Raw genomic sequence first — 24,912 nt, 5'->3', positions numbered from 1 at the left:
CACACAACCACACACACACACACACACACACACACACACACACACAGACACACACAGACACACACACACACACACACACACACACAGACACACTTCTAGGCAGCCATATACATCTCTGTATTATTATATTCCCCACAGACAGGAATATAGAATGCAACACACAGTGTTTCTTCCTCTGAAAACAATGAGAAAAACGTATGAGTGTGGAGTATGTTGGGGTGATGCAGTGTGAAGTGTTGACCAAAAATGGCTTTTTATGTAGGCACTCCTGGATTCCTAATACACGCATAGTCCTTTTGAGCATGATTTCAGTAAACAATGGTCTGTGACAATTTGAATATATTTTCAATGTGACCCGCAGCTTATTCTGACAATGTCGGAAGGACTATGTGCGCATTTTCATCCCGGATGCTTCCTGTCACACACCTCTCACTGTTTTTCCCCCCTGCTCTCACACATGCAAACATTCACACACACCTCTGTGTGTCTGTGAGTGCTCATCGTCACCTATCTACAAAGCCTACAAAACAGCAAACACATACTCTTGGCTCTCACTCTTCTGCCTCTAATTTGCAGTTTAGCTTAGATGGAGACACACACACACACACACACACACACACACACACACACACACACACACAAACACACACTTCCCATCCACAACAAGCTCTCCTCTCAATAAACAACTTTTTTAATGCACTTAGGGCATTTAATGCGCCAATCAAGTTGAGATCATTAAGTGGGAGTCGTGAACATCTGGTGAGGATTTTCCCCGGCTTCGTTTCTTAGCACCATTTCTCTTTTTTACTGTGTGTTTGGCAGACTTTTAAAGAAGCCTCTCTGGTCCAGCACTCAATAGCCATGCTGCATCAAAGATTAATATCCAGAATGCTATTAAAATCTCAAGGACAGCCTTGAATGATAATTAGGAAATGCAATCACAAGAATCAGACCAGATTAATTGCCGCACACATTCCCGCGGTCTTTTCCGGAATGCTACTGTCACCCATAGCAGCTTGCAGGCTCATGGAGAGGCGATAAGAGGAGAGAAAAAAACACTTTATCAGCTTAAGGCTTATTGGCACCCTGCAAGTTTCCCCATCTCTGCAGGGAGGAAAATATATCTCCTATCTGGACAGGGAGGAGGCCTGCCTTCACTTCCCACTTATCCTCCAGCGTGTCCGTTTCTGTGAGTGTGTGTGTGTGTATGCGCGCGCGTGTGTGTGCGTGTGTGTGCGTGTGTGTGCGCATGTGTGTATGTGTGTGTGGGTGTATGCATGTAGGATGCAAGCACCACTCTGAGAGCCCTTAAACCCTCTGCAGTCGAGTTTCACACACAATGATGGCACAACGAGGAACCTGTTACTGTGAAATGTGTCATAAACAAAACAAAAGAATACACACTCGGTCAGAGTAAACAGCGCCAAGACTGGCCCGTGGGGCAGTGGGGGGGGAGGAAGGGCACTGCTGCGTTTGGGTGGGGTGGGAGGGGAACAGTGTCGAGCGGGAGAGAGATCTTTTGATCCCGGCTCAATTATGGTAATAGTGTAGAAAAGAATTGAGATGCTTTGAAATGGAGCTGCCCAACGTCAGGAATAACGAGTCGGTCGGTTACCGCGGTTACGACGATCTGAGCTGGCGGAGATCAGAGGAATCGCCTGACAGGCAGGACAGAGTCGGACCTTTCCAGACAAGCATTCGTACGTGCGCCGTACGCCACGGAGACGCGACTCAGGCCAGCTGGGGCCGCCCACTCAAGGTCATCAGGCAGGGGCCTGTCTTTTGATCCGGTGGCGATCAGGAGCATTTTTTTCGAAGCTAAACGGACCCATATGCTTAAAGCCCCGGGCTGAGGGCTAGGCGATGGGGCCGGTGCGTGCACGGGGGAAAGACTCGGGCCATTAGTCCAGCTCATTATGATGTACACAACAGACGACGCAGATGGGCCGGCCTCAGCTGAACAATGACGCGGCCAAGCGTCTGACCGTCCCTCTAAATTTCACGCCACTTAGGCCAGTCTCTTGTCAGTGCTCATTCTTCAGTCTTTTAAATGCCATTGTGTCCAGACTTCAGCTGGTGCCATTCTCCAGTAGCTGTCCTCTGAACGAGTTTCTCAAAGCTGTCGAGGGACAGAGAGATGCGGTATGAAATTCTTTAGCTTATTCATGCTAGCTGGATCCTAGGACTTTTATCAGAGTATTTGCCCACTGGGAGCCTCTCTCTAATTGGTACTGCGAGAGGGAGAGTGAGAGAGTTTTTATTTGGTGTGCTAACGTGACTACAGTGCTTGATTCCACTCTTTTAATTCGTGCTGCCCTGCATAATCCCTGTGTTTTTTTTCTCTCTCTCTCTCTTCCCCTTTACATCTCATTAGCTGAATCATTAGATTTGTATTCATTGGATTATATTCATTGGCATCTGGTGTTTCTGTCTCATCAATGGAACCATAATACTAATTTGTGCGGAGGACAAAAAAAAAGCCTCAAGTGTCTTTGTTCATTCAAATGCATCAGATGACATTGTTCCTCTCTCCTATCTTTTCTCTCCCTCTCTTTTCTCTCCATCCTGTCTTTCTTTCTTTTTTATTATTTGAATGGTGGAACAAAAAGAAACGTGCCAATATTATGAATGTGGTTCAGCACCCCCCACCCCACGTCAACCTCTATGAGGGGCGTAATGAATGTGTGTGTGTGTGTTTGGGGAGTAATGAATGCATGTCAAGAGTAGCACCCGGCACGCTGGCCTTTCCAGCCTCTTCGGCGCCCGTTAAACACACACACACACACACACACACACACACACACACACACACACACACACACACACACACACACACACACACACTCACACACAGACATGCACGCCACTTTGCTCTCTCTGCAACGACTGGCAACTGAGATTTATTAGGACTAACTTCCAAAAGTCAATAAATTATGCATGCATCCTCCAAATTACCTATCAGGGGCGCGTTCCAGGGGGAGTGGCGTGCAGTGCGGGCCGCGGTGAGGCATGGCAAAAGCACAGCTCTTTCACGTCCGCTGCGCAAGCCGCTGCCGCCACTGTTGCTGCTGTTGCTATTGTGGGCCGCAGTCGCTAATTAGAGCCTTCTACAGTGAGCACTGTCAGTGGTGGATGCCCACATACTGTTTGAGTGCGCCCACAGAATACAGACTTCTTGGCTCTGAAACAGAAGTTTATGTTTATGAGTGTTGTGTGATTTTGCAAAAAGGGGAGAGTGGATGTGACTTGACTGCAGTTTTTTGGAGCGAGAGAGAGAACTAAAAGTGGGATTGCTTTGTCGGTGCTCTAACGCGCATCAGCATTTCCACTCTGGATGCTGTCTTCCTTCCATGCATATTGAGGATCAATAGCTGCTGACAGTGTCAACCGAGAATTGTTTTCTCCGTTTATGCTACACTCCCTGTATGCACTGCACTGGGCAGCGTGAAAAACTTCTCTTCCCTTCCCACAACCTTGGAATGATTAAAACATATTGCCTTACACAGTGTTTGGACTTCTCTGCAGTGGATTACGAGGGATTAATCTAAAATTCTCACTGCTGGGTGCTTTTGGCTAATGTTATGTTTGCTTTTTTTTTTTTCTCTCACAGATACTGAGCTGGACATATTTGAAGATTGCCTTGAGGGGGTTAAAATGCCCAGTTCTGAGGCGCTGGATTCCAGAAAGGCACCCTCAGCGCTCTCCTCCTCCCCTTCCTAACTGACTCTGGCTCATTGTGAAAGTCGTCCTCGACCTGATCGGATACCATGACCCCGTGTCACCACCTCCTCCCCCTAGTGGTGCTCCTCCTCTTGGACCACACCGTACCTCTGCCCATGGGCGAGGGCGGGCAGAATGTCACCGATGTGGCAGATGTCAGTTATTTCAACGAGACCTCAACGCCACAGACAGACGCCCCCGTCGCCACGACGCCACAGACGGACGGCAAGATTCTGCACCGCACCAAACGCGGGTGGATGTGGAATACGTTTGTCGTGATGGAGGAGTATACCGGAAGCCTTGACCAGTATGTGGGCAAGGTAGGGACTGTGAGTATGTGAGTGTGTGTGTGTGTGTGTGTGTGTGTGTACCGTTTCTCCAGTGGTTGAGTTCGTTCTCCAGCCAGATGATGGTGTTGCCGAGTGTGTGTGTGTGTGTGTGTGTGTGTGTGTGTGTGTGTGTGTGTGTGTGTGTGTGTGTGTGTGTGTGTATGTGTGTGGCGAGTGGCTATATTGAATGTGACTCATGGTCTAATAGGTGTTCAATGGAAGTTGCTTGGGTGGAGAACATCACTGTTGCACCTAATAGAGCACCTAAGTAAGTGTGCACCTCTCAGCATTTAGGAAGCAGTTGGGAACGCTACCGACAGCGCTCATGGCATCGGCTGACAACAGCAAAGCAAAGGGAGAGCCGAGCGCTAGCCAGGCTTGTATTTGGAGTTAGTGAACGTATGGGATGGCGTTTGGCTGCAGAGAGAGCGTGGACCCTCTGGAGGCTGTGAGAGCGAGCGAGCGAACGAGCGAGCGAGCGAACGAGCAAGCGAGCGAGCGAGCGCAGGGCCTGGCTGCAGAGAGGCCCAGATTATGCAAACAAGATAGTTGTTGGACTTAGTTGATGCAAAAAGAAGTAAATCTCAGAGCCAGACTTCAAACTCTCTCTCTCTTCCTTTCTATCTCTCTTTCTCTCTCTCTTCAGTTTTGCTCTCTCCTCTCTCCCACTCCCTTCCTCTTTTTCTCACTTTTCTTACTTGCACCCCCCCCCCCCCCCCCCTCTAAGTTTTGCTCTCTCTCTCTCTCTCTCTCTGCCTCTCTCTCTCTCCGTCTTTCTCCTCCGTCCTCTATCTTTTTTTCGTTTCACTTTCTCTCTCTTCCAGTCTCTTTTTTGTATCACCCTCCCCCCTCTCTCTCTCTCTCTCTCTCACACTCCATCTTGCATCTCCTCTCCCAGCGCTCTGAAAGGTGTGCCAGCCTTCCTGTCTGCCAGCGGCGGGGCAGATAAGCATCGCACCAGAGGAAGTGTTCCTCTGAGCAGCCGAGCTGCGCCGCCGCACGCCGAGCCGCCGGATCACAGTTGCCGTACGCAATCCCTCTCCTCTTGTCAGGCTTCCTCCCTGCCCACATGTTTGTATGTGTGTGTGTGTGTGTGTGTGTGTGTGTGTGTGTGTGTGCGCGCAGTGGTAGGCGGCGGCTAACGCTAACGCGACGGTGGTAATTTGGAGCAGGCGCATTGATCCCTCCCTCGAGAGGGAGGGGAAGAGAGAGTGCCGGAGAACGCGAGGCGACTGTTGACAGCCAATTTTCGGCGCGGAAGCTCACTTTCATCGCCCGCTTCATCCTCGCAAGTAAACAAGTGTCATGTGCTGGGTGCCTCGCTCGCTCGCGCTGGAGTGGGAGAGCAACGAGCTAGGCGAGAAGAGAAAGAGAGAGAATGAGAAAGTGGGGGAGAGAGGGATGGAGGAGTGCGTTTGGATGACTACGTTGAGATAGCATCTTTCTCACTTGTTAGAGGCACAAAACAAACATCGAGAAGAAACGACGGGAATTAAACAATAAATCAGCAGCAGACAGGCAGGCAGAATGGACTTCCTTTCATGGTGGTACCAACGTTCTGGAGAGGATTGGGGTGGGTGGGGGGCGGGGTGTTCACCCGCTGCAGCGACCTGGCTTGCTTCCCGAGGGCACTTTGATGGCTCTCCGAACGGCGACTTTCCTGGCATGACAGCGATTACAGACGTTTGGCTCCCGGCCCCCCCGCTGCCCATTCCTATTCCCAATTAAAGTGCCACAACGACAGTGGGCCGCAATAAATACAGCACAGCACAGGGAGGAACTCACACCCACGTGTAGCACAAGTCATAGGAGAGGGTGGAAACGGGGGAGGGGGAAGGCTGTCTTTCTCTCTCACACTCTCTCCGAAGATTCATCGTGTGTGTGTTTGTCTGTGTTTGTGTGTTTGTGTGTGTGTGTGTGTGTGTGTGTGTCTGGAATGGCTCGTGAGCTCAGTGGACAGGCAGTCAGGCATGCACTTAGAGGCCCAGTGAGACGCCATCAGAGACATTGATGGTCCACCTCATAAAGATAATTCCCCAGCCTAGCGCCTTGGCGCGGCTGGAGGCTCTATTTATTCCCATCCCGATCACGCCCAGACCACCTTCCTGTGTCCGCCATTATGCCGCCCGCTGATTGAAGGCTCCGTTTCGCCGTTGGTGCCGTCGTAGAGCGAACCAACAAATGGTGGAGAAAACGACCCAAACAAACCGTTGACCGTGAATGTGCTAGACCAGTAAACTTGGCATATTGACACCTCAACAAATTAATTTTGAGTCTCTCTGTCTCTCTCTCTCTCTCTCTCTCTCTCTCTCTCCCTCCTACTGTGGCAAACCTCTCGGAGGAACATTTTTCAATTATGTGTATGATGAAATGCATTTTGCGTGGGAGAGTAAGAGCATAAATTACCAGCAGCAGAAAATGAACTCTGTGAATCACGAGAGATGAATAGATCCACGGGCCAAAACAAATAGTGAATAAGAAAATATAAGTAATCTTACTAGATTAAGCAATTGTCCCACTTGCGATATACACAAATTATTCTCAACATGTGTGTGTGTGTGTGTGTTCATCCTGGAACAGATGTGTAGAGCAGTGCTACAACTGTTGTGTGGTGAGACTAGAAGCTCTACTGCACTGCAAAGTGAGTATACACTCCTCAGGGTTCTTCTCACCTACGTCTCAGCAGGTTCTCAACTGAGTGATAGCTTATCACCTGCAAGGCATAACAGCCTTATGGGTCTTGAGGATGGCATCTGCTCAAGATATTAACTAACACCTAGAGCTCCCTTTTGCTCTTTTCCTTCCGACTGTATACTTGAAGCCAGGTTGGCGTCGGAGGCCGATTTCGCCCACACAGAGGAGGTGAACATTAGCCCTTGTTCCTCGCTGCGTGGTGGTTACCTGAAGTGGTGAGTGGTCGGATCAGGAGCGTGAGCGGCAGGCGCTCAAGAGGCAATCTGTCGCTCTTTTGTGTGCCGAGCCGGAGGAGAGGGCAGTCCCTTCACGGTCTGCGCGGTGTGCGGCGTCCATGTGAACACAATCCTATTAACCTCCCGCTAGGTTGGAGGGACATTGTGGAGGCCCAGTAAACAAACCCTTTAGCCCGCTACTCCAGTGGAACTGGCCCATGACAATGAACAAACACTCAAGTCACCTCCTGATGTCTAGCGCACTCTCTCTTTCTCTCTTTCTCTCTCTCTCTCTCTCTCTCTCTTGTGTGTGTAGTGGTATGTTTATGTGCATGTGCCTCTGCAGATGAGTGGCATTGGACTCAACATAATTTCACACCTGTGAATTAAATATTCCATGTTTTCAACACCTTTTTGAATAGAGGAAAGCAAGCAACACTTGCAATGATTTTACAGATGGCTTGAGATCAAAACAGTCAGGTCAACAACGGGCATGATGGATGTGGTTTGGACGCCAGTCTGATGGCTTTTGCCAGTAATGCACTCACAGCATCAAACTTTTCCTCCATGTTTTTTTTTCATGCTGACTACATTTGTTCTGTCTTATTAACCAAACATTCATCAGTTGTGTTGTGTTCAATGATAAATAATTGACTAAAACTAGGCTTGAGGAACAGATGAGGAATAGCCTTGGAAGTTAGTTGGTAGCATATGGTCATCAAAAGTGCATTGAAATTCACGAACATAGGCAAATGTCCGTGACCGTTTTTCATTTGCTAGTTCTCAGTGAACATTTGTGAACACTTGAGTTGCAAACAGTTTGCGGAGATCGTTCTCTGTTAACACAAAACAGTTAAATTTAACCGTTCATGGGAAAAAAATGTTTCTGTGAATGTTCACCTCAAGAAATTTTACATATTATTCAATAGCCTATTAATGGATCAAAAACTGATAGAAAAACACATATTCCTTCTTTTATGATGAAATTATCTGAGGTTGCCAGGCTACATCCACTGCCATAGGACCCAGGCCTTAGAGGACTGTATTGCTTTTTTTCCCCAACAGGAGATAAGACGCCTCAAGGTGTAGCCTACTGGAACTGAAGATAACAGCTCTTGGAACACACTACTTCCAGTGGAAATCAATTACCAAATCAATCAAATCAAAACATGTCACAACCTAATCACAAAACATCATCATCATCATCATTTTAAAGGCATTCTGTAGCTTCTAAATGCTACAGAAGTCTACACTTTGTAACTGAATTTATTAAAAAAACATAAGCCCCATTCACCAGAGTGTTTTCTTTTTTCTTTTTTTTAAATGATCCAGTGCAAGTTACCGACAGGAGTTTTTCTGAGGCAGTAGATGTAGCATTTTCTCTGTGAAATTAAATAATCAAGGGGATCAGGTCATAGATGCTGTTTGAAGTAAAGTGCATGACGATTCTTGAAATAAATCTGAAGCCTACACATTGTAATCTAGCTCATTCCCAGATATAGATGCCGATATTTATATCTGATACAAGAGCCAAAGGTGCAATCCCTGAGTGTACTGTAATCACTTGGTCATATTCAAAAAATTTCTTCTTCTCAGGGTCTCCTGCTATTCTGTGTGTGTGGATGGTACCAACCAGCATCATATTTAATAAAGAACTACATGGAGAATTTGACCTAGTCGTACCTTCATAATAGGCTTGAGGTATTTGTTTATGTTGCATCATTCCCTTTTACAGAAACAGTGGCCGGAAATGCTTGATGCCTGTGCAGTGACTATGAAGCCAGACAATAAATGAGGATCAGTGTTTGTTGTTTGTTGTCCTTAGCCATAAGCCTTATCTGTAGACTGGTTATTACAGCTGTCCAAACCCGCTCAAAGCCATGAAAGTCTCTACGCAACGCAAACAGTTGCTTGCAAGTATGTGTGTAAGTGTTTGTGTTTGTGTGTGTGTGTGTGTGTGTGTGTGTGTGTGTGTGTGTTTGTATTGGGCAATTTCCTGTGGTAAGTCAGGGATCGTGTCCCTTCCAACCTTTTGAGTGTGACTATGGGGGAGGTGTGTGTTTGGATATGACAGTGTCCTTTCAGTCAAACAGGTGGAGTCCAAAAAGGTAATTTTCAATCAGCTGAGGTTGTGCAGCCTCATACACCGCACACCAGTTCACACAGCGTGTCACAGTCCACAATCAGTCCACTTGAGCGAGGGACACGCCACAGTCGCTATGATGGATGAAGACGCAATGGTGACTGACTTAGGCACAGGAAAAAAGAAAGCCCCTCCGTGTGTGTTTGCACTGTGCATAGAGTTAAAGACTACGCTTCAGTAAAAGTGTTTGTGTGTGTGAGATTGGACATGTGTGTGTGTGTGTGTGAGTGAGTTAAAGAGTGAGAGAGAGAGATAGACAGAGAGAGAGAGAAAAAAGAAAAAGAGCAAAATTCAGGGGACCAAAGAAATGGACGAAACACACAATAATTATTCTGTATCCATTCTGAGCTTGATCTGTGCTTCCCTATCTCTTCGGCACAGCACTGAGCAGTGCTCACTACAAACCTGACAGGAATTGCCAATGATTTGGCTGCCTAGCTGCCGCTCCCTGTGTGTGTGTCTGTGTGTGTGTGTGTGTGTGCGTGTGTGTGTGCGTGCGTGCGTGTGGGTGTGTTTGTGTGTGTTTGTGTTTGAGTATGCAAGGGATTGGATTTAACTCCTCGAGCTGTTCAGAGCGTCAAAGGCTAATTTTGTGCTACATGGTTTTTAAAAAGGCAAATGAAAGGCAAAGTGCTCTAGAGCCTTCCTGTGTGTTCCTCCTTAGCCATTCTTCACTCATTATGGTCAAGGCCGCTCTAACACCCACCAAAAAATACACTCAGTGCAAGAAAAGACACTGGCAAGATATAACTTTGTTACCGCACTCTTTATCTCACAGCTGCACTGTCTCCACTCTTTTTAGACCCTTTTTTTTTTTTTTCTCGCACAGAAGAGCTAACGAGCAATTGTCCCGCGATTATTCCCATTTTCGAACAAAAGGTCTCTTTGTTCAACTTCCGTGAATGCCACCAAGCGCTGGATCTGGATCTGGGGACTTGGAAGGGGAGAGAGCGAGAGAGAAGAGAGAGAGAGAGAGAGAGAGAGAGAGAGAGAGAGATCAAGAGAGAGAGAGAGCGAGAGAGCAACCCTCCATCAGTATGCAACGCTTGGTCTGTAATATGCCACAGCGTTTCTGGATGCCGGGTGTGTTGCTGGGCAGTCCACTGCAGGCAAGGAATCTGAGAAATCAGCACTGGCCGTTGTTTTTATTTATCTGCTTGTTGTTATTGTTGTTGCCACCCCACCAAGAATATTGTTATACTGTGCGAGTGTGTGTGTGTGTGTGTGTGTCTGTGTGTGTGTGTGTGTATGTGTGTGTGTGTTTCCTGAGCCGTATGTAATGACCAGAATGCCGCTGTAGGACATGTCCATCTAAAATGTCTTTTAGTGCCTTTGCAGTGTCCACAGGGGGTTCTGCTCAATAATTAGGGCACCACAGTGTTGTTCGGACATTTCACAGAGAAAACATCTGGTGCATGGCCATTAAGTGCAAGTTCATTACATAAAGATGGGTGGGAAGACAGACATAAGTGGACTAACAATCAATTAGGATTTCATGGCAACAATAGGAAGTTCCCCTGAAATTGCATTAACAGGAAACAAATTGAAATGTTTACTGTTGTTACAGTAAGCATCTCGAAATAGCCCCCATCTTCCCCCAGGAGAAGGGAGGGCCACCCAGATTTGGGAGGGCCACCCAGATTTGTAATTTCCCCTTGGGGATCAATTTCCAATAAAGTATCTATCTATCTATCTATCTATCTATCTATCTATCTATCTAATGGCCATACGGGTGGTGGGGAGGAAGGAGCGATTTCACTAGGACCTCTCTCTCAGTGAGCACTTGGACCATTTTACTGCCCAGGACCCACAAAGTATTAAAGCACCTGAGCTCAGAGAGTGTACTACTCTTACCATGTCCAGAAGAGAATGCTGGGAAGTCATAACAATAAACAGCAATAATACTACACTAGTAGCACATTCCGTTCTTTTAGGGTTTACATGTGACTGTTGCCTGACATCATAGAACTTTCGTTTTGAGCCAAATATAAATAGACTCTATTCTAAAGGCTGCCAAGACCATTTCATCAGTGCAAGCTCTTTCTGTGCAAGAGACAAAAAGTGGCCTGGCGATTGTCCCCTAAATTCAAAAATCTTAAGAAATGGTGGATGTCATGGTGACCATCCTGTTTGTTGTCCATTTCATAACAATCTCTGCCATGAAATGTGTGTTGTGTATGTGTGTGTGTGTGAGAGAGGGAGAGAGAAAGAGAGTGTGTGTGTGTGTGTGTGTGTGTGTGTGTATGTGGGGTCCAGCTGTATTTGGGAGTGCTGATCGTGTAGATTGTATGAAGCACATCTTTAGCCACTCTAAAAGCTTAGAGTGGTCCTTGAAGGTTCGGTTTTGTGCAAGCGAGAAAGCTGAGACACACTTACTGCTCATCAGTCAAAGCGACAGTGAACACTGGGAACAGAAAAGGGCCCTGGCCAGTGCACTCAGCACAAATAAAATGCACCATTTCAATGGTGTTTTTGACTTAAAATAGGGCTCATACAAGCCTCGAAGTTTCCGTAAACTATCCGATTAACTGCTGCACCATCCTGCTGAAAAGCAGATATTTTTAAAGGGTTCTGCTATAATGAAATTGGCTGCATTTTTTGCTTAGCATTCTGTGAAAGCTGACAGCAGTTTGGTGTGATCTTGTATTGTGTTGAAGGCCCCGCGAGAGCACTGCTTTATAAACGGCGTGATTTGAAGCAATCGTAGCAGGGGTGCAACGGAGGGCACAGCCTGTTAGCATTTTGAACCTAATGTTTGGCCCCCATTACAAGTGGCAAGGAGAAAACACTTTTTTGTCTGTTTGTGTGTGTGTTTGTGTTGCCGGCACACTAATGTATGTGCGTATGCACTGTATTTGTGTGTGTGTAAGTGTTTTACTTTCCCATTTAAGAAAATAAACAGCTCGTGTAAATCCCTTAAGCCTATGTGGTCTGTTGACTGTCAAACAGCAATTAGCCGGCATACAATGGGGGTGTGCTTGTGTGTGTGTGTCTGTGTGTGTGTGTGTGTGTGTGTGTGTGTGTGTATGTGTGTCTGTGTGTGTGCGTCTTTGTGTGTGTGTTTGTGTCTGTGTGTGTGTGGGTGTGTATGTGTGTCTGTGTGTGTGGGTGCATCTGTGTGTGTGTGTGTCTTTGTGTGTGTGTGTGTGTGTGTGAGAGAGAGGTGGAGGATGGAGGGGTGGGGGGTGTAACAGAGTCCCCTCCAGCTTACAGCCTTAGAGTCTGACATCTCTTGATTCTTTTAAGGGATTAATGCCCACTTTTGAAAGGCAGCGGGGGAACGAGGCGGGCGTTGTGTGTTGGAGTGTATGAGAGGATTTCAACTGCTGTAAAGCACGTGGGATTTCAAATTACGCCACCATTAGGGGATTTTCCCCATGTTTGAGGTGGTATGGAGGGCAGCTCTTTGTCTTACATTCAGTTCAGCCTCCCGCTCCCATCTCCTGATAGTTTGATTCAGTTCAGTAGCCGACACCCAATCAGATACAAACATAAGGCTTGGGGTGTTTAGCATGCTTGTTGTGCACCTGTTTTCATTATCATGTGTTATTGAGTGTACTGTGTGCTTCACTGAAGGTCACTGTGGATGAATATGGCCTGGGAAAACTGATGGTTTGTGGGGACTATATTAAATCTACTGTACAATTATAAACATCATTTTGGACATGTGTTGAAATCTTCTAATGTTCAGATGTTCTACACCAGTGATTACAGTGTTGTGAAGTTAGAAGGAGGCAACTATTTTGCATCAAATCTCACTTATGCTAATGAGTTAGTGGATTTTCATCCCATGAGCACGGCACGCAGCACGCAGGCTTATTTTTATCGGCAGTAACAAGGACCGGCATTGTTTTCTTCATAGGCAGCTAACACAGTCACAGTGGCATTACCAATGAAGGGGGACCTCAGTACTGCACGCTTAACCCATAACTCAATGGGCTAGCAATGCACTTAGAGATATATGCATACAATGCTCTCTCTCTCTCTCTGTCTCTCTCTCTCTCTCTCTCTCTCTCTCTCTCTGTGTGTATGTGCATATGAGAGATAGCGAAATAGATTAGAGGTAAAGGTAGATATAGAGAGCGAGACAGAGAGAGACAGAGAGAGATAGAGAGAGATAATTAGATATTCTCTCTGTCTGTGATGGTATTTATACCCATGTGGAGATACTGTGTGCAGTGTCCCTTGATTGTTTCCAGTCACTCTGAGAGCCCTTGAGATATGACAGCAAACAAAGTCAACGTGCCAATAATGAATCCCAGTCTAATGTTTGCATACATTAGAATTGCACTCCTCAGTGTTTGCCGTGAGATCATGATGAATATGATTATTTTGCCGGTGTGTGCATTTATTTTACATTACACACCTGTTTGCATGAGGGTCAACTTGACATAGACCCATAGGTGGCTACAGGTTAATTGCATCTGTGTGTGTGTGTGTGTGTGTGTGTGTATGTGTGTAAAGTTGTTGTGTACAAGAATTCTGAATATCAAAGCAGATGGGAAAACACAGTAAAGATGTGTTGCGGCTATATATTATGTTCTGAGATAATTCAGCATTACATTAGCCTTTATTTTAAGATAGCCAATAAAAGGTGCAATTTCTTCAGTAGTCATGCACAACAGTTTCACAACATAGAATACTAGTACTGTACTATCATTACTGAATACAGATGGTTGTCCACTGAACTTGCATAAGACCATGCATAAAAATAGTAAAATTGAAGTCAAAATGCATAAAAGAGTAAATGGAACTCAAAATGCATACAAATAGAGTAAAATTGATTCAATATAAACATAGAGTAAAATGGAACTCAACATGCATAAAAGAGTAAAATGGAACTCAAAATGTCCATGTCCATACTGCGTGCCTGTTTTTGTGTTATGTAACATCCTTATGCATTGGACAGATTTAGGATGGACTTAAAAAAAGGGTGAATAACTTCTGAGTGAAAAGGAGGGGCTTTTCCAACAGGCCTCGTGGAGTGGCCAATTAATAGTCTTTAGAATAATGGCCTCTGCTTTTACAGTGAGCAATTGAACTGGAGTGCCTTTTAGATGTGTGTGGCAGAGATAAAGAGGAGACAATTCTTGGTTTCCAAATGGAATGTTGAACCAGAGGTTGGCCTGAACTCAAATGTACAGGTTTGCAGAATGGTTTAAGCATCTGCCTTATGGTCCTCCTAAGATAGTAAAGTAGCACTGATTGCATACACACAGTGAAGAAGATAGGAGGATTTAGTATCTTCGGGTCGACTGAAACACTATGCACTCTCAAAATAACCACATTCTCTGTCTTTCTCTCTCTCTCTTTCTCTCTCTCTCTCTCTCTCTCTCTCTTTACGATATGGCAATACCCATGCTAAAGTCTCGCACAGACAGCCAGTGATTCACTTATCGCCCATTCCGTTAGTTTAACTACAAAGCACTGGATTCCAATAGCATTCCACAGTATCTTGTCGCTGCATCGCTTCTAGTCTCTTCCTGCCTGAATGCCGCTTAAGGCAAAGACTCAAGGCTACCCAGAAATCCACCATGCTCTGGAATCTGCTGCTGTCTTCGAATGTGTCCAATATGTGGGACAGCTGGAGCAACCACTCAAAGCTGAAGCTTCATGTTGTTTGTTTATATTTATTTATGTATTTATTAATCAATTTGTATCTTAATTAATGCATTAATCATCATTAATAAACTGCATCTTAGAAGACTACCCATGTCCTACATAGAGTTTTTGAATGGCTGCCCTTTGGCAGGCATCTGCGCTGTCCTCTGGCTAGGACTAACAGGAAGAAGGCTACCTTTACTTTTGGGGCTATTCACCTTTTGAACTTGAATGTGCCCCCAGCCCCTTCTCCTCCATCTCCTGGGATTAATCCCCCCCTTCTTACACTCCTGTCAGTCCTGTTTTTTCTTTGTCTGTCGTGTTCTGTCTTTTGGAAGGATGTATGTAAGGGGTTAGCCTCTTGTTCACTGAGACGACCTCTTCAGGTGGCTGTTACAATCAAGACCACACACTGTGCAATCAGCTGAAGAGCGCTGGGGACTTCAATGATGTGCTTAGTTGCGCACAAGTTGCTAAGGAACAGGTGCAAACGGAGAGGACCTTGGAGAGACTTGAAATAAAGTTCTCTGTGAAAGGGCTGTTGTGGGGAGACCGGGTCAGACTTGATTATGTCACAATGAGCACAATGCATGGTCACATCCTTTGATACAATGTGTTGTAGTAATAGTGTGATTAATGATTAGTAATTCTTGCAATTGTGCATATTACTTACCATACTTACTTTAAATTACTCACTTTATATAACTCACTTACTTTATGTTCCTAAATGGAGCTTCAAATATGACTGTCCATATCACAAACTTGTGTTATCTTTACACTGCATTAGTTTAGTGATTCAGTGTTAAATATTTTGCACCTAATGTTTGACAGGCTTGTAAAGCCTGAAAAAAATAGTATGTGTGCTTCCTTTTTGGAACACACATCACAGAGGTAAATCATTTCAGGCATTGCAATATAAAAGGGAAGAACAGTATATGGTATATTTCAAATAAAATATGTCCTATATTTTTGTTAACTTTAGTTTAGGGCATGTTACCCATTAATACATTAACACATTGCTAATATTTACTAAAATGAGCGGCTATTCTTTCAATACACAAACATATCGACACACAAAAATAACGACACCTCCTGGGCTTCATACAAGGCCAACTTCTTGGTAAATTATCTTGCTATGTTGTACTTGTTGCTTTTAAGGCCATTCATTCTCTTCTCTTTTTTCTTCTCTCCTCCTACTCTCTATCCCTCAATTCCAGCTGCATTCGGATAAAGATAGAGGCGACGGCAGCGTGAAATACGTCCTTATAGGTGATGGTGCTGGCGTGGTGTTCGAGATCAACGAGACGTCGGGCGACATCCACGCCAAGAAGCGCCTGGACCGCGAGGAGAAGGCCTACTATGTGCTGCGAGCCCAGGCCGTCAACCGGCGGACAGGCCAGCCCCTGGAGGACTGGTCCAACTTCACCATCAAGATCCACGACATCAACGACAACGAGCCCAAATTCTCCAGAGACACGTACCAGGCTACTGTGCCTGAGATGTCCGAAGTGGGTGAGTAAAAACTCTCATTTCATTTTACGCTATACCCTGCAAAAAACAGCCATAACAACGAAAACAGGGAGCTGTGGTGTAAACGGTAGCATCGCAACCAGTCAGTGTCCACCGGGGTCCTGAGTTTGAGTCCGACCTGCTGTCATTGCTCTCTCTCTCTCTCTCTCTCTCTCTCTCTCTCTCCTCACTGCCCTGTCTGAGTAAAAGGGAAAAAGCCCAAAAGATAATCTGAATTGATATGTCAGATAGACTGCAACAGCATTGTTGACAGTTTTCCAAGGCTTGTTGTTGTTGTTGTTGTTGTTGTTCTAGTCTAGACACAGAGAGAGTGAGGGGGAGCTTTGACAGAGGTGCACAGCACAATCCTGCTGGCGGCTTATGGTGTGTGTGAGACGCGAGCATCATGTCCCATGTCACATTGGCTTCTGAGGGAGATGGGCTGGCTCCTGTTGGGAGACATGAGAGGGTGTGCTGCCTCGAGGACTTGCTTTGTTTATGGGCACAGACAGCAGAGAGGCTCACATGTTTCAGGCGTTTTTGGGTCAGAAGAAATGGTGCAATTAAGGTTAAATTCTTCTTCTTCTTCTTCTTCTTTATTTTTATTATTATTAGCATTAACATTAGCATTAGCTCTAGCATTATTACAGTAAGATTAACATTATTAGCATTATTAGCATTTTTAAGTATGTTTCTGCCTTTAGGCTACTACCTTGGGTGATCAAACTCATGTGGCCTGAACATGGTCAAGATGCTGCCACTCCCCCAGCAGTTCCCCATATTGCATTTTTAGTAAAAAAAGTGCTTTGCTAGACAATTGAGCACACATATATAATAGATGAACAGAAAAAAATATTAAATTAGACAAATATTATTCTAATTGAAAAATAAATAAATCCTCACAATCCCCCTTTGACGATGTCAAACGTTTCATAATCTTCTGTAAATAATGATTATGATGACAATGTTATGATATCCTTAGTTCCAGAGTGTGTGCACATGGTCATGGTGCATAAGCTGAAATCAATCCTGTACTATGAGATCAGCGCTGACCTTGCCTCAGGAGTCAGTGTTCAACAGCCAGCGAATCAAAGCTCATTTGGGGAAAAATAAACACCAGAAGCCTGTTCTGATTAGAGATCATGATTGTTTGATTTTCCAATCAATGAGTCTGGCAATGGAACCAGTGACCACCACCAAGGCAGGCTTGTTAAAAAAGGGAGAAAAAGCCTGGAATACACCATTCAAGCCCTTACACACTGTAGAGTGTGTTGTTGTTGTTGTTGTTGTTGCTGTTGTTTTAGACAGTTATAATGCTTGCTTTGAAAGCGAGATATGACCAGGGTGAAAATGCACTGCTATTGTTTTAATTAACAAACACACAAAGAGCTGTTTCATTCATGTGCAATTACGAAAAAGAAGAAAAAAAACACCAATATGCAGCAAACATATTTCCTTTTAACCAATATTGTAACCCATTAACACTGATGACACTGGTTTACAGATTTGTGGTCTATCAACTCAAGAGTCATAGAAAGCTATTTCAGCACGTTGTGGGCCACACTCATATTAACAAGACACTTATCACAGGCCTGAGAGAGTAAGAGAGCGAGAGAGAGGGAGAAAGAGAGTGTGTGTGTGAGAGAGAGAAAGTGTGAGAGGTAGCGAGAGAGGGAGACAGAGAGAGCGAGGGACGGATCTGAAGGGTTGCTAGAGTGATGTTTACTTCCACTAGGCTCCTCGTCTGTGTAAACACTGGCCCAGTCGGCAGACACAGAGGGAGTCCATCACAGTGTTGGTCCGTGGGAGGATGAGCACACACTCCACACCCACGGTCATAACACACACACACACACACACACACACACACACACATACACATACACACACACACACACACACACACACACACACACACACACACACACACACATACACACACACACACAGATACACACACACACACCCAGACACCACACACACACACACACACACACACACACACACACACACACACACACGCACAAACATGGTACTGTAGGTGCTATTTACAGCAATAGCAGAGAAGCAAACAGAAATGAAATGGTACTTGCTACGTTATCCTTCCTGACATCGCAGCACTGTATTACAAGCAGTGTGGGCGAAACCAAAACAACAACAGCACCTAAAATGATGTGGTTAGAGAGTGTTTAAAGTGTTTAAAGTGTTGGTAGGAGGGTTGTTGTGTTACTGTATGAGGAGCACCACCAGGATGGCTATCTTTCCCTCACTCTATTTCATGTGCTGGACATTGTACTGGCTACTTGTGCCTTTATTTTTTAATGTGGCATGGCCAGAACATTCTCTGAACCTAAAAAGATGTCAGTGAGCATCTTAGTAAACATGCTATAAGGCAGCTACTGTACCTGTCACAGTCAATGCGGACCTGCTCTGTGCCTGACGTACTGTAGGTCTCCTGAGGGATATTGCCATTCCAGGTGGTGCCTTATCCTCCTGCTAAATGTATAGTCACAGATGGACGGGTGCGAGCAATACCAATGTCTGTTACCTTATGGCCTTGTATCTGTTTGCATTGTTTTGAAATAGGACAAAGAATTGAATTGAGGATGTATATACTTTGAGGAACCATGAATACGCTGGATTCTGAGTGCTATTATTCATGTTTCCCTTATGATTTATTTTAGAGGCTAGTGAAACGGTTTGGGTCTCTCAGATGGACAGGTGTGTGTGTGTGTGTGTGTCAAAGTCAAAGTCAAAGTCTGCTTTATTGTCAATTTCTTCACATGCCCAGACATACAAAGAGATCGAATTTACGTTTCTCACTATTCCACGGTGAAGACAAGACATATTTTACCAGTTAAGTCCACAGACAAACATAACATTCAAGTAAACAATAAAAACTAAATAAGAAGGCACATACAATGAAGAAATAAGAGCAGCAAAATTGGGTTGAAATTGTGCAATTGTGCAACTGTGTGTGTGTGCGCATGTGTATGTGTGTGCGCATGTGTTTGTTTGTGTCTGTGTGTGTGTGTGTGTGTGTGTGTGTGTGTGTGTGTGTGTGTGTGTGTGTGTGTGTGTGTGTGTGTGTGTGTGAGGTGCCATAGAAATGGTTTCAGATTCGGTGAATTGACTGCAAAGTATTCCGCGGTTACATAGAGAGTTAGAGCACATGCAGCAGATGACTGCTTGCTGGTCTATTCTTCTGTATTCTGCATGAATTGTACAGACTAATGACCAAGATGTTTGATCTCTTTAATGATACTGTTTGAGATTTGTTTCTTTATCTTATCTCAAGAGGACATAGAGGAGAATATGTAAAACAAAAGCCATAATATCATCTTACCGCACTCATAATGTGTTATGCCATTATCCTGCTGCTAATATGATCGTTTCTAGTTAATTTTGTTTATGATGGATTATATTATAGCATATTAACATTTTCAGGAATAATCACTCATGGTTAAATTCTTCATAGATTTTTTTACAGTACAATACAAATGCCATAATTGTGCATTATTGATGTGGGTTTGAAGTGAACTTCAAAGGTCACTGTGTAACTCATTCTGTCTGTCCAGCTTGTGGACAACATGTGAATTCCGAGTACGTTCTCATCATGCCTGTAAGAAAGGTCAGTGGCGCACTACGCGCGTTTCTAGCCAAACAAACTGGCCGTGTGTCGGGCGCGTGCCAGCCACTGATCGGAGCGGTGATCCATGAAGAGTGAACCGCGCTTTTCTCCCTGTTCCGCGGGCCGGGAGTCTGAGCGCGACAGATGTTTGCGCGTTCATTAGTATGCTCGGAGCCCGTCGGAAATCTGACGCGGTGCGGCAGAGGTCTCGCGGCTGCCAAGGACGGCTCCGTGCGGGCAGAGTGGGTAGCATATGTGGCCACCTTCGCAGGAGCCACTGAAGGAAGAGGGGTCACCTCCAAAGTCCACTCCACAGGAGAACAAAGTTATTAGTAACACACGCCTGGAAATCAAAGCCTACACACACACACAATCACACACACACACACACACGCACACACGCACGCACACACACACACACACACACACACACACACACACACACACACACACACACACACACAGATAGACACACTCTCGCACAGAGACAAACATTGAGAACACAAATGAATAATAAAATCAAATTGAGGGCATGAGCACTCTGGCAAGGCCCGTTTTTCTGTCGTGGCGTGATTGAGGATATGTTTACCTTTAGCATGGCGTGCTACTCCTCAGTTCCACAGTGATTTTATGAGGTGCCCAGAGGACATTCTGCGATTCCTTTCGGGTCTGGGCTGAATGTTAATGTTGTCATTGCCAGAGAGACACCATCTAAAATTCACTCTCCGAGTCACAGACCTTCCTAGCCTGACAGTGAAAGTCAGCTAGGTTAAAAAAAAAAAAAAACATCCAGAAAAGAAGTACGACTGAATTTATATAGCGGTTTTGTACTCCTCCGAGCATTCAAAGCACTTTACAATTTCATGCCTCCGCATTTACTCATTCACACACACCCTCAAACTCTGATGCAAGGCGCCAACCTGCACATTGGGAGCAGTTTGGGGTGTTTTGCTCAAGGACGCTTTGATTGGCCAAAGATTCCTCTACTGCTTGAGCCACCACCGTCATGCCCCAAGTCCTTCACGTTTCCACACCATCTAAATATAACACGTTTAGCTTAGCATCCCAAATCTATGATCATCGTGATATCTGACCTTGGACTTGATTGTGTGTGCCAGCAGATAAAAAAGAGAAGAGGAAATTTGGCCTGATAACAGACAGAAAGAAAGAAGGGGCGGGCGGGGGGATCATGAAAGATGAGTATAATGTGTCGATCTCATTTGAGGAGGAGATTAATTTCTGAGATGATTGAGACAGAAAATTATAACAGCGAGATAAGCACACATCTGATCAAAGTCTCTCTGATCTCACAAACAGCTTTTGTACAGTATGGTCCACGGGAGGGAAAAAAAGCCAATTTGCCAGAAATCTCAAGCTTTTGTATAGCATAAAAGGTATAGTGCTGTAATACATCCTGCTAGACACAGTGTAAGTAGAGGTATGGTTCACAGAACGTTGTGGCGGCACTTAAGTGTGGAGTGCTGTGACTGACGTATTTACAATGTGTGGGACAATGTGTGGGCAGTACTGAACAGGCAAGCTGTCAAGGCCACGCCAGCCACTCTTATGTGGAGCGTTAGCCCTCAGGGCCTCTTTAAAGCATCAACGTTTTTATTTGATCAAACTCAAAATCGGCAATCGGATGGCTAGTTTGCTTTCCATCGTTGGTGCCCTTGCCTCCTGTGAGCTTTTTTCCTCAGACACGACTCCGAATTTAAAAGCAAACACGCATGGAAGAGTGGAAGAGTCTGACCTTGGTCATGTTTATAACCGTGTTAACGATTCCGTAGGAGTTTTGACTTGTCGAATATATTCACAGATTAACCTATAGCCCCCTGAGTGCCAATTCCTCATATATCTGCGTCTGTGTGTGTGTGTGTGTGTGTGTGTGTGTGTGTGTGTGTGTGTGTGTGTGTGTGTGTGTGTGTGTGTGTGTGTGTCTGTGTGTCTGTGTGTCTGTGTGTCTGTGCATCTGCGTATGAGTATGCATGTGCATCTGTCTGTTGCACTGTGCAGCATACGATTCCACATAATGGGGTTAATTTCAAGCCATGGGGAACAAAATTGGATTGCGCGAGTATGTCGAATGCCAATGCGTCTTCATCAGAAGAAGCCTTCGCTTGGGAATATCATTACCCTGCTTGCAGATGCACGCCATCCAATTCCAGTGCGTTGTATTTCATTAAAGGGACCATCAGGAGTCTGTTTAATTTACCCAAATGATGTATTAGGGAGTAAATACCAGGCTAAAAATATCACCAGGCCTCTGTTTGGACAATATTAGAATGTTGACACCTCGACAACGACAGAATAGAATGATGTAATGGAATGGTTATTGGAAGAGAAATGAAGAAGTGTTTTTTAAACATCGTAGTTGTTCAGCCTGCTGTCTGAAAACTTTTCCTTTTTTTGTCAACCCCCCCCCCCCCCCCCTCTCTCTCTCTCTCACGCTCTGTCTCTCTTCCACTGGCTCTCTCTATAGGTACAAGTGTGATCCAGGTTACAGCAACAGACGCTGATGATGAGGACTATGGGAACAGTGCCAAGCTGGTCTACAGTATACTGGAGGGGCAGCCATATTTTTCTGTTGATGCCAACACTGGTGAGACATGTGTGCATGTGTTTGCCTGCATGTGTATTTATGTTAGAGGGGGGATATATGGGTAGTTCTCCTCAGGCCAAACACAACAAGCTTGGAGTGTGCATGTGTGTGTGTCGGCGTGGGGTATGCTTGCCTTAGATACAAGCAATGCACTCTGCACACACACACACACACACACACACACACACACACACACACACACACACACACACACACACACACACACACACACATACACACACACACACACACACACACACACAGGCACTCTGTACCTCTATTATTTTTTTGTGTGTATGTTATTGTTGAGTATATCTTTGTACAACGGCATGCATTATTTTTTGCTTACATTTCAAGCACCATAACGAAAACATGCTTCCTTTTATTTTCCTGCTTTGACATCCCCCCCTCAGCACAAAGAGTGCATCGGAGAGCCCTAGTGGAGCTGAGTAGCATGCAGGCGCTGTGGCAGCGCAGCCTGCCTCACAGTAGCCATCATTCAGGTGCATTCAGGGCAGGAGAAATGTTCATTTCCAACAGCAGCACCACCACCACCACCCACCTGTGACCCCCACCCCACACTGCCAGCTCCTCCATGGCCATCCACGCCTCCTTTCCTTTCAGCCACGGGTGGCTCTCCATCACCACAGTGAAAAACAATGCAAAACAAAAAGCATGTTTTTTTTTTTCCATTTGAGGACCCCGCGTGAAGATGACAGCTTATGGCTTTGCATACACTGGGAAATGCTGAGTACTTGGAGATTCAAATGTGCAGATTGTGTGCAGTTGTTTTAATCCCTTCATTAAAACCACTATTAGTCATTTATTGTCTACTATTTGTTCACATAGTCCACCTAAGTAGCAGCTCATTATGTCAAGAATCATCTTCAGGTTCCTTTTATTTGTCAGTCTTTAATACTTGTATCGGAAAATAAATGGTGTCTTTGTCCCCACCCTGTTGTGCACATAGACATATCATGAAAATGTAAGGCCAAGGTCAGTTTTACATCTCCATACTTGCGTGATAACTTCAGTGCTTCCTTCCAGGCGTCATCCGGACATCCCTGCCCGACATGCAAAGGGAGAACCGGGAGAAGTACCAGGTGGTGATCCAGGCCAAGGACATGGCCGGCCAGATGGGGGGTTTGTCTGGGACCACCACCATTAATGTCACCCTGCTGGACGTCAATAACAGCCCCCCTCGGTTCCTCCAAAGTAAGTGGCCTCACCCTCCACAACCCCATCCTTATCCACTCTCTCTCTCTCTCTCTCTCTCGCTCTCTCTCGCTCTCACTCTCTTTCTCTCGCTCTATTTGTCTATCTGTGCCTATCTGTCTTTTCCTCTCTCTCCCCCTCTCTATTCCATTTCTTTCTGGGCGATTAGGGAAGGCAAACAACCAGAGCTACTCATTCCACCAAATGGCTCGAGGGAGAGCGACTTCTGTTCCCCACCAAACCCAATGGCCTGCCATGTTTATGGAAATATACAAGCAGATGCTCTTAAATTGGTTGTTGTTCTTATGGCCCTTAGAGCATGTGCACAGCAAACCCTGCTACTGAAACCCGGCTAGATCCATTTGTCATGTGCAATGCACATAATGCACATAAGTGCTGTTGGTATTTAGAGTGTCTTTGACTTCCGTTGAATGTGATGGCAACAGGCACATTACACGGTGAGGGTTTAGTAAACGCTTGGCTTGGTTACCGTCTCATACCGACTCATATTGCCCCGTTCTCCCATTTCCGTTCTCCCTCAGGGATGTGGGTGTGCTTTAATGCACTCTGTCACTAGTACAATGGTCTATAAACCCCACACTTCCCTTAATGCCTTGCTTCAAGGAATGTAAGGAAGAAAGGATCAAATAAGACTGTGGCTAGTATTGTTGTTAGAATTGCCTGTCTATATTATGGGATGGTTTACCAGTGACCACTTCATCCCTACCTGTCAGTCATGTTCATTAAAATGGCCGTTGGAAAGCACTGGCACCATTTTGGCTCAAGGTTTTTGTAACAATGAGTCATTTTGGTGTTGGTTACCTTGAATGTCACATCACACTTCTGTATTCATGCCGCATTCAGTGGAATGACCCTTTTGAGAGCGGTATCAAGGAAAATGAAAACATCAGAAGCTCAGTGAGTCGAGTTACATGTTAATTGGGGAGCTTTGGTAAATGTAAACAGCACAGCATGCTCAATCCTCATCTACCCCCACCCTTCCCCTACACACACACACACACACACACACACACACACACACACACACCTAACCCACAACAGTGTCCCAGGGGGACAGCTGCCATTGAGACAGAGCATGAGAGAGAGAGAGAGAGGGAGAGAGAGAGAGAGAGAGAGAGAGAGAGGAGCAGCTGAAACTTGGGCTGTGTCGGCAGAGTGAGCGAGAGTGGCGTCACTCAGGGTGATAACTAATCCCTTTCTCTCCACTTGGCTTTCCCTGCCAATAAGCGTCA

At 45.3% G+C, this 24,912-nt stretch overlaps 1 protein-coding gene across 7 annotated transcripts in view; it reads left to right on the top strand.

The window, feature by feature from the left end:
- The window catches only part of LOC121688021 (cadherin-10-like), a 47,435-nt gene that overhangs the window by 5,108 nt on the left and 17,415 nt on the right, over positions 1 to 24,912 (top strand). For 5 of the 7 annotated variants that reach the window (XM_042067315.1, XM_042067317.1, XM_042067311.1 and 2 more), the window contains 4 exons: positions 3,611 to 4,049; positions 15,920 to 16,214; positions 22,325 to 22,444; positions 23,492 to 23,659. In XM_042067315.1, coding sequence (XP_041923249.1) covers positions 3,768 to 4,049; positions 15,920 to 16,214; positions 22,325 to 22,444; positions 23,492 to 23,659 — 865 coding nt within the window. In that variant the 5' untranslated portion in view covers positions 3,611 to 3,767. The remainder of the gene's footprint in view (positions 1 to 3,610; positions 4,050 to 15,919; positions 16,215 to 22,324; positions 22,445 to 23,491; positions 23,660 to 24,912) is intronic. The other 2 variants (XM_042067316.1, XM_042067314.1) reach the window with 1 other exon arrangement.

Source organism: Alosa sapidissima, chromosome 17 (assembly GCF_018492685.1).
Source record: "Alosa sapidissima isolate fAloSap1 chromosome 17, fAloSap1.pri, whole genome shotgun sequence".
Lineage (NCBI taxonomy): Eukaryota > Metazoa > Chordata > Actinopteri > Clupeiformes > Clupeidae > Alosa > Alosa sapidissima.
Note: the sequence above shows the minus strand (reverse complement) of the source record. Positions and strands in the feature narration are given on the sequence as shown.